This window comes from Strigops habroptila, chromosome 14, assembly GCF_004027225.2.
Source record: "Strigops habroptila isolate Jane chromosome 14, bStrHab1.2.pri, whole genome shotgun sequence".
Taxonomy (NCBI): Eukaryota; Metazoa; Chordata; class Aves; order Psittaciformes; family Psittacidae; genus Strigops; species Strigops habroptila.
The window spans coordinates 7,820,612-7,835,440 of NC_044290.2; the positions used below are offsets into that span (position 1 = coordinate 7,820,612).

General features: G+C 36.7%; 1 protein-coding gene across 7 annotated transcripts in view; it reads left to right on the forward strand.

The window, feature by feature from the left end:
• STXBP4 (syntaxin binding protein 4) overlaps nucleotides 1-14,829 on the forward strand; it is a 70,436-nt gene that overhangs the window by 52,015 nt on the left and 3,592 nt on the right. For all 7 annotated transcript variants that reach the window (XM_030506111.1, XM_030506113.1, XM_030506114.1 and 4 more), the window contains one exon: nucleotides 607-664. In XM_030506111.1, coding sequence (XP_030361971.1) covers nucleotides 607-664 — 58 coding nt within the window. The remainder of the gene's footprint in view (nucleotides 1-606; nucleotides 665-14,829) is intronic.

The following is a 14,829-nucleotide window of genomic DNA, read 5'->3' on the forward strand; positions in this document are numbered from 1 at the left end:
AAATCACAAAATTAAGCAATGCATTTAGTAAATTAACCTTTTTTAGTGCATATATAACATAGATAAGAACACAAATATCTGTATGTATTTTCTGCGAATCTGTCTCTAAGTGTGTGGAATTTGTGCCTAAATTCGCAAAGAATTATGTATAAACACAAAACTTGGTGAAAAAACAAATAGCAGTGGATTTAATTCTGCCCAGACTTCTACCTTATGTAGTTATTAGCATCTGTATGTAACAGCTGTAAAAACAGACCTCAGCAGATGACAGACAAAGGAGGAGTTTGGTCACTTTATGTAGGTGTAAATTACAATAAAAAGTTCAGTAATACTTAACTGCTACACTCTGATTTGACCAGACTATCAGCTTCTACAAAAGAACTGCTATTCATGAAAGTATCATGAAATGGTTTATAGCTTTGTAGCACAGCAAATATTCATTAAATTGTATTATTTAAATTATTATCTGTTACAAAATAGCAAAAATTCATTTATAAGCTTTTTATTACATAGTTTGAAATTACAGCATTCTAATACCATTTCAAAACTATGTTCTTTGTGTCACTTAAGGTTTGAGACACGTCTTATTTCTTTATTCCGTCTTAGGTCTGCCTTATGGATGGGAGGAAGCTTATACGGCAGATGGAATCAAATATTTCATCAAGTGAGTACTTCTGGGGGAAAATGGGTAAGAGTTTCAATAAAAGCACATGAAACTAAACACATTTTTAAACCTAAAATTAATGGAAAAATTAGTAAAATAACAAAAGCTGCCATGTACTTTCTTTATATCTTTACTGCTAATATCACTTGTTCTTTTCTGGGTTTTGTGACTTCATTGCCCAAAAGGTCCTAGAGGGCTGAGTCACAAATCTAACTGAAACTCAGTGAGAACTGTGTGTCTTAGTCCTTCACATGGTTTTGAAAACCCCAGTCTGCAATGTTGAGAACTTCCCCAGTTCCGTGTTTGACCCTATTACGGACCCAGGAGGTAAAGAAAAAAAAATCTTATCCCCTGAATAGTTTACAGGTACAAATATCAGTTTTTAAAAATGCCCTTTTATTTTGGAGAAGCGGAAGAATTCTTCTAGATTTTTAGAAGGTAGTGCGCTGGTTTCACCTAAGTCTAGTTACTGATGGGGTTTTTTTGAGGTCATATCCTGCTCCTTTGTGTGGGAATAAGTTGTTCTGTTGCTGCAAGAGGGTGAAGGAACGGGAATGAAAGCAATTAGCTACATTTATCAAATGTTCAAGTTTTCCAACTGCCATACCAGTCATTTAGAAGAAAAGTCTTTAACACTTCAGATGATAAATGGAGGTTTACTAACTTGAGTATCTCCAAATATTGAAATTTCATGGTGTCACTGGCTACAGGTTAAGCAACTTTTATTCCATTAATCATACCACTGAAGCTGCACCAAGTGTATAGTATATTCTGCATCTATACTATTTTTTGTTCTTGATTTCTACCCCATGAAAATGATACCCCCAGTGTCCATAGGGTTTGCTTTCTACATTTTCAAGGGACAAAGACAAAGCCATATTCTTCATAGCTGGCTTATTAGAAATACTTACATTAACTAATAAGAATTGCACTGAGAGGTGTTCAGGATAGACATTGCACCACTGAGCAGTTATTATGCACCCCAAAAAAAACAAATTACAGAAAAATATGTTGTACCGGGAGTTACCTGTGACTTTAGGAGATATTGCAAATAAATTTATTTCTCAGAACTCTCCAGAGACTAGAGCAAAGGTGACATTGATAAGATGTTACAATAACACAGTGGCTAAAGCATAAAGAAAACCTCCACAAAAGCTTCAAAGGCAGTAATCATTTGGAGATGTAATCATCTGGGGAAAGAAAAAACAAAAAAGCAAAGCAGTGAGCTTGGGCCCTTGTTATAAAGCTTTTTGGCTTTCCTTAACTATAAGATGTCATTAGTGATCACTTTTCTAACAGACTGGAAGAAAAAAATGCAGTACAAATTCATTATCTACAAAAACTAGGGGGAAAAAAATGTAGTATTATTTTAACCAAATCCAAACTATGGTTTATATCCTGCTAATGTCAGCAGGATATAATAATACGCTGGCTAGGTAGAGAATTGAAAGCTTTTTTACAAAGACCTACTTCATAAAAGTGGTAGGAACTTGTTGTATGCTATAGGAAAGATTTTATTTCAATTGTATTCCTTGATTCTGGAGGAAAGATGCATGAAAAAGAGGGGGGTCCTGTTGTATGTCCCAGAAGCTTCAGGAAGTGAATTGAACAATATGTTGTTGTTGTTTTTTCGGAAGATAGTGAAAATTAATTAATATAATAGGGCCTTTTTACTATTCCTATTATGTTTATTATTAAAAGACTGAAATAATCGGTGAAAAATATAATTCATCTCCATTCCACATGTATCGTCAATCATTGTTTAACTAAGAGCAGGTTATTCTTGCTGCTGAAATATGCGTATCGTTTAGCTCTTCTTATAGGTGCCAGGAAGCCCCTGTTTTGCAGGTGGACTTCCACAGTCCCTCAAAGACAGGAAAGGCAGCAAATCAATTTTTGCAGGGACATAAAATTACTTTTACCCCAAACTTATAAAAGTCACGTAAATAGCATTGAAGTTTATGTATGAGCAAGCCAAGAAAAGCAGGGACATTGCTTTTCCTTTTTTTCAAACCCACTGCTCTGTTGTCCTCGACTCACCCTGTGGTGCCTCAAGCTAGATGTATTAAAGCAGACATGTTTTTTTCTGCAGAGGTTTCCAAACACACAGTATATGATACTGCATTCCAGCTCTAATCAAAGGGTGGCTTTTCAGACAGATGTAGGTTACTACATGGGATTTATACCAAAAAAAATTGTAGGAAAATAACTTAGGAAATGAAAGTGAATTAAAAGCCAATTTCATAGCAATGGAAATAAAAACAAGCGCAACTGTTAAAATAGAGCATTGTTTCCTTGGTCTCCATCTGTTCATACAGGGAGCCATTATAGGACAGTTAGAAAGGTGGATGCCGGATTCTGTTCTGGGTAAAACACTCGCAATACTGTAGGTTCATACCTGTGTAATTGGAAACTGAGATTGAAGATAGTATCATCGAGCTATAATAGCAGATATAATTTAGAGAGGAATAGAAAAAATCTCTTATTCCTCAAACATTTCACCTCTCTCTCTTTTTTGCTGGTTTTGTTACTGTGCTTCTCATGTAAGTACTTATCTTGGTGACTCAGCAGAAAGCTGGATTTGCTGAATATGTGCAAGAAATTTCATCCAAAGTTCGCTGACCTATTGCAGATGTGACAGTAAAATGCAGATAAGCAACACCAGAATCTCAGCTAGTGTATGTGGTGGAACCCTCATTTGCAGATGTTTTGCGTGTTACCCCCACTTGCTGAAACTACAGATTTTAATTCAGTAGTTGACATGAAAAGGCTTTTTAAGGAATTTTTGCATATCTGATCTTTGATTGTTAAGGACTCATGAATGTTTTTCCCTCTTCTTAATGTGCTCCTGGCATTCCAAGTGACAGTGCCCCAGATTTTACATTATTGTTACCTTCCGTAAGCTGTCCTATAAAGTTCTGCATGTCAGTCTTTGTGGCAGGCAAGTAAAATCTATCCATTTTAATTGCAGAGAAGGGTATGAAATCACCTTTCATGACCACTGTCTAAAAAATTCTATTCTTCTGAATGGAGCCACCCCTCTGCTCTTAAGAGCTCTTAATGCAGTTCATTAGAATGGAATTAACAGAGCATTGTAATAAGTCATCATGGTAATTAATATTCATTTTAACTATTTCCTTATTTTGCTTTCATCACTGTTTCCTAATTACAGTGTAAGCCAGGCTGTTTGCATGCTTGAAAATTCATACCTCTTACTACACTTTGTAATGTGTATGAAGTCAGCCTGAGAATGTTAACTGTTTAGAGCAAGGAGCAGTGTTACCCAAGTCCCTTGTTTCTAACATTGAATGATAGAGATTTCAAGATGAAAATTCTACCCAACACTGAAAATATGCTTTTCCAGGAGGAACTTAGCTTGAGGTGCATCTTAACAGCTGATCCTTTTCAGTAGGATTTAAGCTAATTTTTTAAATGGGGATTAGTGGAATAGTTGATACTTTACAGCCCTGGTACTAATACTGTAACCTTCTTGTTCCCTTTGGCTGTGAATTTTCATTCTTTGGTGTTTAGAACAGCCAAAGCCACGGAGCACTTAAAAGTATTTCAACACTAGTTCACTTCCATGTATACAAACAGATAGAAAAACATTATAATTCCTCAAGTGTAGCCACAAATAAACTGATCTTACATGCGAATTGTTAGTTTTCTTATTATACAGTTAGGCTGTGAGGCTGCATAGGAGCTGCAGTGGCTCTGTTTAAATCCACAGCAGTTTTACAATATGCTAAGGACAATCAAGTATTATTTTAATTAGTAGTTGCCTTCAGTTCCAACATGCTTTATTGGGCCATCAACTAGCTGAGTCCATAAATCTGTATGTTATAAATCTAATGCAGTAAACACCCCAGAATGGAATCTTAATGGCACATAAGCTTGAGAGAGCTTGCTGTGAAATTTCCATAAATATCTCTGAAGGGGGTGTAGCAATATGAAGTGCATGAGAAATCAGAGTTTAAAAGAAGCAAACCAGCTGGCTTGTGTTACACACTAAAGTGAAACCCACTTATGTGAATAACTGACATGAATAAAACATTTACATGGCTATATTCCTAAGGGGCTGAACAGCTCTCTGTACCTACTGGGGAAAGCTGTATCTTGTCCATGCATCCTCACCTTAAGACAATCTTTGAAATCACCTCAGGAAATCATTTCAGTCTCTCAGTAAATCATTTTCAGTCAACCAGGCTGCTAAGATCAGCCACAAGTGTGAGAAAACTACCTTTTAGACTGCTGGTGTGTCATAAACTCACGTGCTTCTGTGCTAGGCATTAAGGTCATGTGTATAGGTTTACCATGAAATAGCGAACAGTAATGTCAGCCCCTCTGAGCTACATCTCTATATGCATTGGAAAAGAAGCAAGTTCAAGTGTCTTACTAATACAACAACAGTTCTCAGAAGGACAAACATTAAACCAGTAGACTAAAAGGTAGGGATCAAATTCATTGCTAGTATAACTGTGCTTTCCTGCTGCATAACTCTGCATTACTCTACTGCTGGAGAGTAAAGGTTGAATTTGGCCCCAGATATGTTTTAAGATAAGCTGGTGTACTTTAATGGAGAGAGCAAACACTTATTTTGCCTGTAGCAATGCAATCAGTCATACATAGGACCAGATTCATGCCCCATCAGTTAATGTGTAATAGAAACACATTACTGGTGCCTGTTTCCTCACCAACTTACATTTGTTATTTCTATCACTGTTTATATCAGCCAGTTTGGTTAAGAAGAGTTGAGATTCTGACCTCATTTGCTCAGTGACAATTGAATGTAGCCTAATGGGGGTATTGGCAGTCCATTATGGTTCCAAAATCATAGAATAAAATCATAGAAAAGTCTAGATTGAAGGGATATCTGGAGGTCATCTCATTTAACCGTCTGTTGAAGAGCCCTATTCAGAGCCCTGTCAAGCCAAGTGTTGAGTATTTCCAGTGAGGGAGATTCTACCAGCTATCTGGGCACCTTATTCCAATGTTAGTTGTTTTCAGTGAAGAATGCCCCAAGCTTTCTCTGCTCTAGGCTGAACAAACCCAATTCCTTCAACATTTCTTCATGTGCCAAGTTCTCCAACCCTCTCCAACCTCCACTGGATCCTCTCCAATTTTTGCATTTTCTGTCTTGAACTTGGAGGACCAGCATATTGACAAGACCCCACATAATAAGGTAAAAAAAAAAAAAAGAATCAATATTAATTATTTTACTTATTAGATGATTAAGGCTGTTCTGTTACAAGAAATGAAATTACTGATTTTCTAATAGAAATTCTAGAAATAGAAATAGAAATTTTATCTGTAGATCCCAGAAGCACAATGGAGCTAATGAGCCTTCATAAAGTATCACCTACATCCAGATGTGTACGATGCGCTTACCAGACAGCTGGGAGGCATTAGGATGGGAATAGTTTTGTAAGTAAGAGAAAGGCCATCTTGTTCACATGTAAAGCTAGTCATGTGGCTGGTTTTGCTCAGGCTTAGTTCAACACTTCGGTTGTATGCTCTGGCATTAAAAGTCCTCATGGAAGTGACATTACTGCAGCAGTGCAAACAGAAAGTGTATTCTATCATTGAGCAGAGTTTGTGAATCAGTAACTTCTGGGTTTGATTTTCAAATAGGAGAGAGTATGCAGGCATAACTGCTCTCCAAGTGAAGTATCATATATGCTAATTAATTAAAGGTTATACACTGGTGGTTTAGGATCACAGAGGAACAGTATAAAAAACCATAGCTGGGACACTGTAATTTTTTTACCAGAAACCCATTATAGTCAATCTCTTCCATCCTCCCACTCCATTCACCTTTAACATATGGCAGCTTTGTATCATGAGACTGGCACCTAAAATTAGGTAGGGCCTTGCTATTCTCCATCCTACTCCCACCCACTCCTTGCATATGTGTACAGTTTGTAAGGACCAGCTGTGAATTTTGCCCCTGTAAACACTGTTCTTCTAGCATTTTAATAGGACTGGGTTCCAACTATTCCACATTAACTGTTATTTTCTTCAGGAACATTTATCTTAAATTTTCCTGAAAGACGAGTAAAAGTTCACAAATATTTTAAACTTTTGAGATCTTTTCCATTAGATGCATTAGGGCCTGTGGTGTTTTCTATCTTATAACTAAGGGGAAATGGTAATACGTGATTTAGACTTATCTTTCAGCACTTTCACATGGAAGCATTGTGTGCTTCAGTGTAACAAAGTAGGGAGTGAAGGTGCCTTCACTGGAAGGTATAGAATTTGGTTCAAGTAGGAGCCTGAAGTCAATACTTGTAAAATGCAGATAGATAAAAACCATACATGACATGTTCTGGCAAATCAGGCTTCCACTTCAAAAGCCAACACATCATACTTAGCTTTTATACTATTCTATTTTGTTTGGTTTTGCTTGGGAAGGAGCCATCATTAATTTTACTGAAAGATGGGCATTCACAGAAACTGTTTATGATTTTATGACTGAACTAAGAATAGCAAAGCATGTGTGATAGATGAAGAACTTCTGTAGTGTAAACTTCAATGGTTTAGAGCACTAAAGCTAAAGGTATCATCATAAAAGGAAACTAAATCAGAGATGATTTTACTTACTGCATGCTAAATTGAAAAAACAAAGCTGTTCCATTCTTAAGTGTACTCTACACATTTCTACTGCATTACAAAGGAAGGACCCAAAACCCAACAGAGGTTGGTTGTTTTTTAATATCAAGAACCAACTGGAGGAACAGTCTTTCAGCTTCCACAGACACTGCGCACTCCGTCCAGGTTCTGGCCTATTATATAAGGCAGCTTTGTTCAGTTTTGTCTCTGCTGTCCCATTCCAGTATGTACTAGTGTATTATAATATACTAGTTATCTGCAAGTTATCTAAGTAGTGGTTGGAGTGGTATCTAAGTACTTCCTAAAAGTAATCAAGTTCAACAAAGTTCAGATCATAGCAGAGCTTATCTAGAAGTGAACTTCTGTATGTTCCACTCAAGTTTCAGAGTTCAGAGCAGCAAATTAAGAAAAACAGTGATCTTCCATACTGAACATGCAATTAAAATCCCTCTGGATTGAATCCAGTACCAGCTCTGCTCCTAGCCCGCCTGTATAGCAGTAGGCAATTTTGTTGCACCAGAATTATCAGTTATCAAAATCATCATTCTGGGTGTCTCCATCTTAATAACTCTGATGTTCTGTGAGTAGAAACAGGTATTTTGAGACATGGAGTGCTCTATGTTTTCACTGAGTTCAAAGAAAGATGCAATTAATTTGCATCTCTTAAAATTGGACCTCCTGTCTGAAAATAGAGGAAAGACTAGTTGTATAGTCAGAAGAAATTGCAAATATTTAAATAAAACTGGCTCAGGACTAATCAAGTGCTAACTAACTGTTGTTACTACTTTCTAATGTAGAATGATCCAAAGCTCTCTGCATCTGTCAGCTCAACATCAGTTCAAACACTTTTAGTGTAACTGTATGAATTTGCGTAATCCTGACATTATTCTTTTTGATTTTTGGATAACTAACTTGAGATATCTCAGAGAACTTCTATTTTCATGAAGCGTTAATGCTTGCCATCTGAAGTACATGACTTTGCTGTGTCTGAAGTTGGTCACCAGGAATAAATATATCCAGAAGTAATAGTCCTCTTCTGAAAATTGACAACAACAAAGTTGTTCTTTGTTCACAGTCACTGTAGAATGAAGAAAGACTTCTTATTATAAGACACAGTCATGATTTAGTGGAAGAAAGACATTTTGCCATCTAAAAAATCATGAAGACTTACAGATAGGCAAGATAAGATCCAAATCCCAAATAATTTCTAAGGTTTAGAAATGGTTTACTGTGGGATATTTGTGTTGTAAGGAACTCAGTTTCTCTGATTTTCACTGAAATCATTTTGCATGACTATAAGGAAAATAATCTCAGATGTAAAACTAGGAAACTTGGCGCTGGATTTTATGATAACATGAGCTTGTAATACAAGAATGTTAAGATCTTAAGCTGCTTTTGGTTGGGCAATCTTTTTTCCTGAGAGGTTGTTTGTTTTTTAATATCAAGAACCAACTGGAGGAACAGTCTTTCAGCTTCCACAGACACTGCACACTCCGTCCAGGTTCTGGCCTATCATATAAGGCAGCTGTTAAAGTGTCTTCTGTGAGAAAATACATGAAACCAAGATTATTTTTTCGCTCTAGACCTACAGATCCCACTGAAATCAGTGTGCTGGTTTTGTTGCCTTTGCTAGGTTATTTTACTCTTAGACTGATGTGACCAAACGTTTAATTCTCCCCTACTTATGTGAGTAGGACTGGAAATGTAAAAGCTCAGACTCCTAATTTTCCTTTGCGAGGGCAGGATTTGGCACTTGTGGAATAATGCTGGGAAGAGCCATCAGAAGCAGAACAATGTTCAAGGTGTTATCAGTATGTGCTTCATTTGAAGCATGGGCCTAAGCCATCACTCTAGCTTTATTTCACTTTAGTACATGTATAGTTTAAACATAAGCCTTGAGCACGCTCTGATGCATTTGCAAATCAACTACACCAGATTTTTTATGATGTTCACTTAAAGACAAAGGATTAGGAGTAACTGCATACATCAAGCACTTTTAGAATAATAGCAGATGGCTAATACTGGGGGGAGATAGATTTCAGGTAAAGCTTTAAAACTGAAAAGTCTGCATATCCTATCACTCAGACCTTTGGGCTTATTCAGCCTTGGCTCAGATCCTACTTTTATTACTGTTTTTATCTTTAGATTGGGTCATTCTTTTATTGTTGACAATTTTTAATGACACTATTTGGCTATATAAATCTTCTTCCTAGTGATTACTGCCTTCTAAAATTGCTCATATTTTTTCTTAGTAGACAAGCATTTAATCAGTTTAATCAAGGAATAAATAGCAAAACTGTCTTCTGGGGTTTCATTTTATATCCTTCAATCTTTAATTAATGCTCAGGCAAAATCTGTGATCCCCAAGGGAAATACAGGAAATGTTTTTGTTGCCTTAGGACACAGTTCTACGAGGTGACAAATGCTCTCGATTTTATTGCAGACAATAAAAGTTGAGGTCACTGCCATCTTAGGACCTGCCCAGCATCTCCTGGGGTACTATTATATGTGGTATGTTCCTTGTGAATGCTATCTTGAAAGAGGGTACAGTCTAAAACCAATTTGAACAAAAAGGGGAAAGAAAAAAAGAATGTTTAATTTCAGATAATCTGATTTTGATAAATACAATACTAAAACCCTTCCTAAACTGCCTGTAGGTTCCGTGTCTGGAAACTGTCTTCCCTAGGTGCTCTCAGGGCTGATTGATTATACTTGTTTTATTTTGTTCTAATTGCTTATCTACTGAATTAAAATCCTTCAGCTACAGTTCAGAATAGGTTATTCCTTGCAGATCCTCCCAGCATTTGCTCTTCAAAATAGCAGGAGTTTTCTGTTGCTTGACTTGGTATCCCCTTAGAGCATTTTCAAAGGGGCTGCCAAACATGGGAGATATCACGACTGGGTCTGCAAGCATGCGCTAGCTCTGAGAGCTTATTTCATGGTAAACATTGATGTTGAAGAAACAAAAGGATCTATTTTTGATAGTATGCTTTCTTATTATGCAATGTTTCAGGAGGTGCATAAGGAACATCGATCCACGGCTCAAGAGACTTAGATTAGCAAGTCAGAGAAGTGTGAGTAAAACAGAGATGAAAGAGCCAGGTACCTTCGCAAAGGTGCAGCATTTGGGACAGTGAGTTTTAAAGAGAAAAAAGGGATCTTTGCAAAGCAAAAGGCTGTTCCAAGCTCAAAGGGAACAGAAACAGAAAGTCCCAGCAACCAAAGACAAAGGCAGTAATTAAAACAAAATCTTGCAAAGCTGTGCGTAGTCCAGCAAAGAGCTACACAGACACATTCTGTGCAAGAGCAAGCAGGGAAGATGATATGACCTCTAGATGAAGGATTAAGTTTCAGGATCTTCAGTCAGTGGCATTGTTCATTGTTTTCCTGTTGCTCTGGCTCTCATTAGCCTCCAAACCACCACTGTATGTGGGCCTGCATATGAGTGTGTAATAAAGAAACACATAGTCTTCTGTATTGCTAGTCCTCTAGCAGATGGTTTATACTCCTGTTACAGTAACTTCAGAATTTCCCACTGAGATACATGTGTAAGTCTAAAAACTAAAAATATGGAATATATTTCTGGATAGCATAGAGCATGTCCCCTTCCAGCCCACTGCATCTGCATCTAGCAGTGCTGTTTGCTACATTTATTTAATGATTATTTCAGTAACAACAGTGAAAGCTCTAAGGGTAAAGCTTTCAGAGTTGTCAGCAGTACGACACTGTGACAGTGGCTTTGCAAGGGTTTTCAGATGGGCACACAGATCAGTAAAACCTCCACCAAGCATCAGTACTCTAGCTGAGCATTATTGCATTCTAAAGGATAGTGAAGTTTGGGAAATATAAAAGTAAGATAAGAAAGATGAAAAGTATAGCAAAATTACTGCTGTGCATTTAGGTTATGGGGTATGTTCATTTAGGGAGGAAAATAGCGACCTTGGAGTTTGTGTTATCTCATATGAGCAGAGACCTGCTTTCACTTTCATCATCAATACTGCTCAAGTTGGTAGAGAAGCAAAGGGTTCATACGAGGCCAGAATTTGGCTTTCTTGGTTCAGATACAACTAAATCCTGACTGGCCTCTAATGAGTAACGGTCCCTTGTCATTAGGAGAGTTTGACTGATTAATTGTTTAAGGCTGCATCTTGTCTCCTGAACAGATGTCAAGCAAATGAGTCTTGCACAAGATTGCTCCTTTTAAAGCTAAGTAACCCTGGTGCACTGGGAAAATTCAGCCGGGTGTTATGAATGTCAGCCCATGTTAAGAGGGGGAAAAAAAACCCAACTTCAAATACCACATGACTGCTTTGTAGCTCAGCATCGTGCACAGTGACCTACACCAGTTGTATTGTCTGCAAGACTCTTTGTGATTCCCTGTGAGGCTCCAGAGTTTGGCCCTAGTAGAAAGCTTGTCTTGATAATGCTCAAAATCTAACAAAGGTACAGGCATTTTTTCCATTAGTTTTTCTTTTATTTTTTCTTTTCTTAAAAGATTGTCTTAAGTTCTCATTTTAAAAGAAAGCATTTTCCTTGCAAAGAAGTAAGAATCATAAGGAGGTTAATTATAATGGTATTTTAAATAATTCACTAGCATTTCTTTGCCAAAAAAATCCCTGTGTTCTCATGTTTTGTTTTTCCAAGCTCTAAAATTTGTCCTGCAATTTACTAATGTTAAAAAGATGGAATAAGCTACTGACATATTTCCAGATCAAATGCTTCTGTTTTCTAACAATAAATTTGGCTGCCCTCCGATAGCAATGACTTGTTTGAAAAGCTAAAAATCTTTAATTATTGTTAATTGCCCTGAAAATGTGAAATTAATCTTTTGAACAGGAGCATTTGCAAATGGAAAACATTTTACATTTAGGATTTTTACTGCTGGCTTTCCAAATATTCCTTTAATATTCAGTTTTATCAATTAAGCAAAACCTAGAGGTAGATTTGAATTCACTTTTATTGCTTGCCCCCACACGCGAATCGGAGAGGATGTATTTCTAATACAAGAATGTTCTGCAAACCATTAAATCTGGGATTATCTCTTCGGACTGATTATGTCAAAGCTCTTTAGCCACAGCACTTTTGGAGAGCTAAAAATAAATTGTGGGCTGGGGGAGAGGTTATACATTTATTCTGTACCTAAATAATTTGTGCATATTGTGTGTGTCTGTCTACAATGTGAGACATGGTATCTGGACTTCAAGTTTATTTATAAGAGTTCTTTCCCTAGTAAGGATTTTGGCAAAGGGCTTAAAACAAACTGTCCTGGTAGAAGCATTCAAGGGATAAAGTCTAGAGCAAGTTTAAAAGAACTGAGTTCACATCAGAAGCATTTAGAGCAGATTGACAGTAGAGCAAAATTTGGCTTCGTATTTTGAAAATGGATGAAAACAGTTCTTTTTTACCAGCGATTAACCAATGTTATGCTATTGAATATAGACAATAATAATCCTGATTTCAGTGCCACAATTCTGCACTGTTGAAGAGCTGGATGATTTTTGCATTGAATTTTTATAAGACCAAAATCAAGTTCTTAGAGCAGTTAGCAGAAAGTTAGGCATGCTCTCATGTGCCTCCTGGTCCTGACGTATGTAGGAGGAAAATCTTGTGAAGAGTAAACACTTAACAAAGAATTTTTTAGTCACTTACATTAAAGACCTGTGGATGCTTTTCCACATAACTCTTCTCCTGTGCAGTTTCTCCCATTTCACAGGGTTGATATATGCTCATAAGAAAAGAGAGCTAAGTACACAGCAGGTCATGCTACGTGGGGAAGAAAAATGGGAAAAAGTAGAATTTACAAATTGTTTAGTTCTTATTTAAATTCAGCAGTGGATTGCTGAGAAATGGCTTGATAAACACAAACAATATAAACACTTAAAATAGTACTGCAGGCAATAAATCTTGCATTGGCAGAGCTGGAATGGATGGAATCCAGTTTATTCAGCTCCCATGATTCCACAGGTATTGGAAGGAGTTCTGTGTTAAGCTGATAAATGAAATCACATGCTGGGACTTTAATTCAGAGTGCTATCTTCTATATTAAGCCATATTAACTACATTATTTAATAAAAAAAAAATATGGCATTTCCTGGCATTATAGGAAACATTGCAGAAAAATACAGCAAAGACATTTTCCTTTGTATATTTACAAATATAAATATATTCATAATATATATAATATGAATGTTTCACTGTGTTGTGGAATAATGGAAATCATGTTCTTGATTAGACAGATGTTATTCACAAATTTCTCGTAAAGCACTGTAAAAGGGCTCTTCATATGCTTCATGTTGGCTGCTGTCCAGCTTTCTGAAGGTAAACATTGGAAACTTTGGGAAAGTTGCTCTCATTGCTAGTAAAAAATAGTACATTCACTTTCCTAGAACGAAATGATTATTTAAGAATGATCAGTATCTGCTGCGTTGTACTTTCTGTAGCTACAGATTGTTTATTCTTCTGTGAAACTGATCTCTATAGCTCTGGTAAGCTGATGCACGTTTTTGTAACATGAAGGAATGGAGTCCATCCAGTGCTGCTCTGACGAAAAAAAGCACTTATGAATTGTTTCTACACAAAACTGGAGCTTTTGTGTTTGGTTTTATTTAAGGATAAGAACTGAGGATATGGCCTTTATCTTCCACATTTTGCTTGGTCTTTGCTTAGGGGTTGCTTAAATTGAAGTAGTGGCTTCATTAAAAAATTACAGTTCAGAGATAGGTTAATCTCTTCATCAGCTGGAGATGTGATTTATGTTAGCATCATACCTACTTCTTGGTGAACAGTACTGTTGTCCTCATCATAGCCAACTTACTCTGAGCTCAGTATACTCAAATGAAAGGTGTGAATACAAGATAAGATCATAGCATGATCATGTTGACTGGAATAGTGATCCCCATACCCATAACATTGACTCAGTTTCCTACTTCAACATATCCATTTCTATAATAAGATATTAAAGTGAGCATTCCTGAAGACAGAAAGACAAAATCTTGAAAAGGTAAATCTAGTATAGTTCCATCATGGCACTTCATGTTTAATTAAACCAATGCACCTGAAAGGTGAGTATAGGCATGGGCTTTAGGTACACTCTATGTATGTTAGAAGTTATGAGAAGAGCTCTTTTATGGTGTGTATTATATGTACAATATTTTTCAGCTAGTTCTTGTAATGAACTTATATTATAAAATTAATCTTTGCACTGACTTGACTATAAAAACTGTGAATTTATTAGCAAGATTTTTTTTAAGTGAAAAGAAGCTATTTCCTTTATCAAGAACACATTATTCCAGAAGGGAGAAGAGGCTGTGTCTTGCCCACACACAGTATGGCTAGTGTGCATACTACCAACCATAAGGTGTGCAGTGTTCTCACCCACAAACAGTAAGCCTATTCCATTTATCTGTCCTTACCGAGCCTTGGTCAGGTTCTTGCCATTCATATAGAAGTTTACCAAAAACTATAAAGCAGCTTAGACTACATGTCAAATGTAGGGTTTAAGTCTTAAAAAGTATCACTGGCTCTGTTTTAGTACATGCGTAAAGACTGTGGAAGCA